The sequence below is a fragment of the Pteropus alecto genome, unplaced genomic scaffold, assembly GCF_000325575.1.
Source record: "Pteropus alecto unplaced genomic scaffold, ASM32557v1 scaffold45, whole genome shotgun sequence".
NCBI lineage: Eukaryota > Metazoa > Chordata > Mammalia > Chiroptera > Pteropodidae > Pteropus > Pteropus alecto.
The window spans coordinates 40,507,824-40,508,468 of record NW_006442491.1 but is presented as its reverse complement, the minus strand read 5'-3'; the positions used below and the strand labels follow the sequence as shown (position 1 = coordinate 40,508,468).

The following is a 645-nucleotide window of genomic DNA, read 5'->3' as shown; positions in this document are numbered from 1 at the left end:
AGGAGCTGAAGCACAAGTCCCAGCACCTCAGCAACGTGCTCATGACGCTGACCCCCGTGTCCTTGCCGCCCCCCGTGAAACGGCCCCGGCTCGCGAGGGCCACGTCCGGGCCGGCCGCCATCGCCTCCCAGGTGCTCGGCCAGTCCGCCCAGCTCGCCCTCAGCCCAGGCGTGCCTGTCTCCCCGCTGACTGGCGTGCCGCTCGGCAAAGTGGTGTCCGCCCTGCCCTCCCCGATGCTGGGAAAGGGCCCTCCGCAGGCCACTCCTGCCAGCTCCCCGGCCTCGCCACTGCTTGGGGGCTACACGGTGCTGGCGTCACCAGGCACCGCCTTCCCAGGCACGGTGGAGATCCATCCAGACGCGCCCAGCCTCACGGTGCTGAGCACGGCCGCCATGCAGGACGGCAGCACTGTGGTCAAGGTGGTGAGCCCGCTGCAGCTGCTCACCTTGCCAGGCCTGGGCCCCACCCTGCAGAACGTGGCCCAGGTGTCACCCGGGGGCAGCACCATTGTGACAGTGCCCACGGGGGCCGTGGAAAGTGCCGTGGCCGCCCCGGGACCCGAGGAACATTCGGCCACCATTGAGGTGGCCGCCATGGCAGAGGGCCGTGAGCACAAGTAGCTGCTGGCGGAGGTGAGGCCCCTCA

The 645-nt window shown here is 70.5% G+C and overlaps 1 protein-coding gene across 1 annotated transcript in view; it reads left to right on the top strand.

The window, feature by feature from the left end:
* GMEB2 (glucocorticoid modulatory element binding protein 2) overlaps positions 1-639 on the top strand; it is a 23,219-nt gene extending 22,580 nt beyond the window's left edge. The window contains exon 12 of the mRNA XM_025039876.1: positions 3-639. Coding sequence (XP_024895644.1) covers positions 3-620 — 618 coding nt within the window. The 3' untranslated portion in view covers positions 621-639. The remainder of the gene's footprint in view (positions 1-2) is intronic.
* The last annotated feature ends 6 nt before the right edge of the window (positions 640-645 follow it).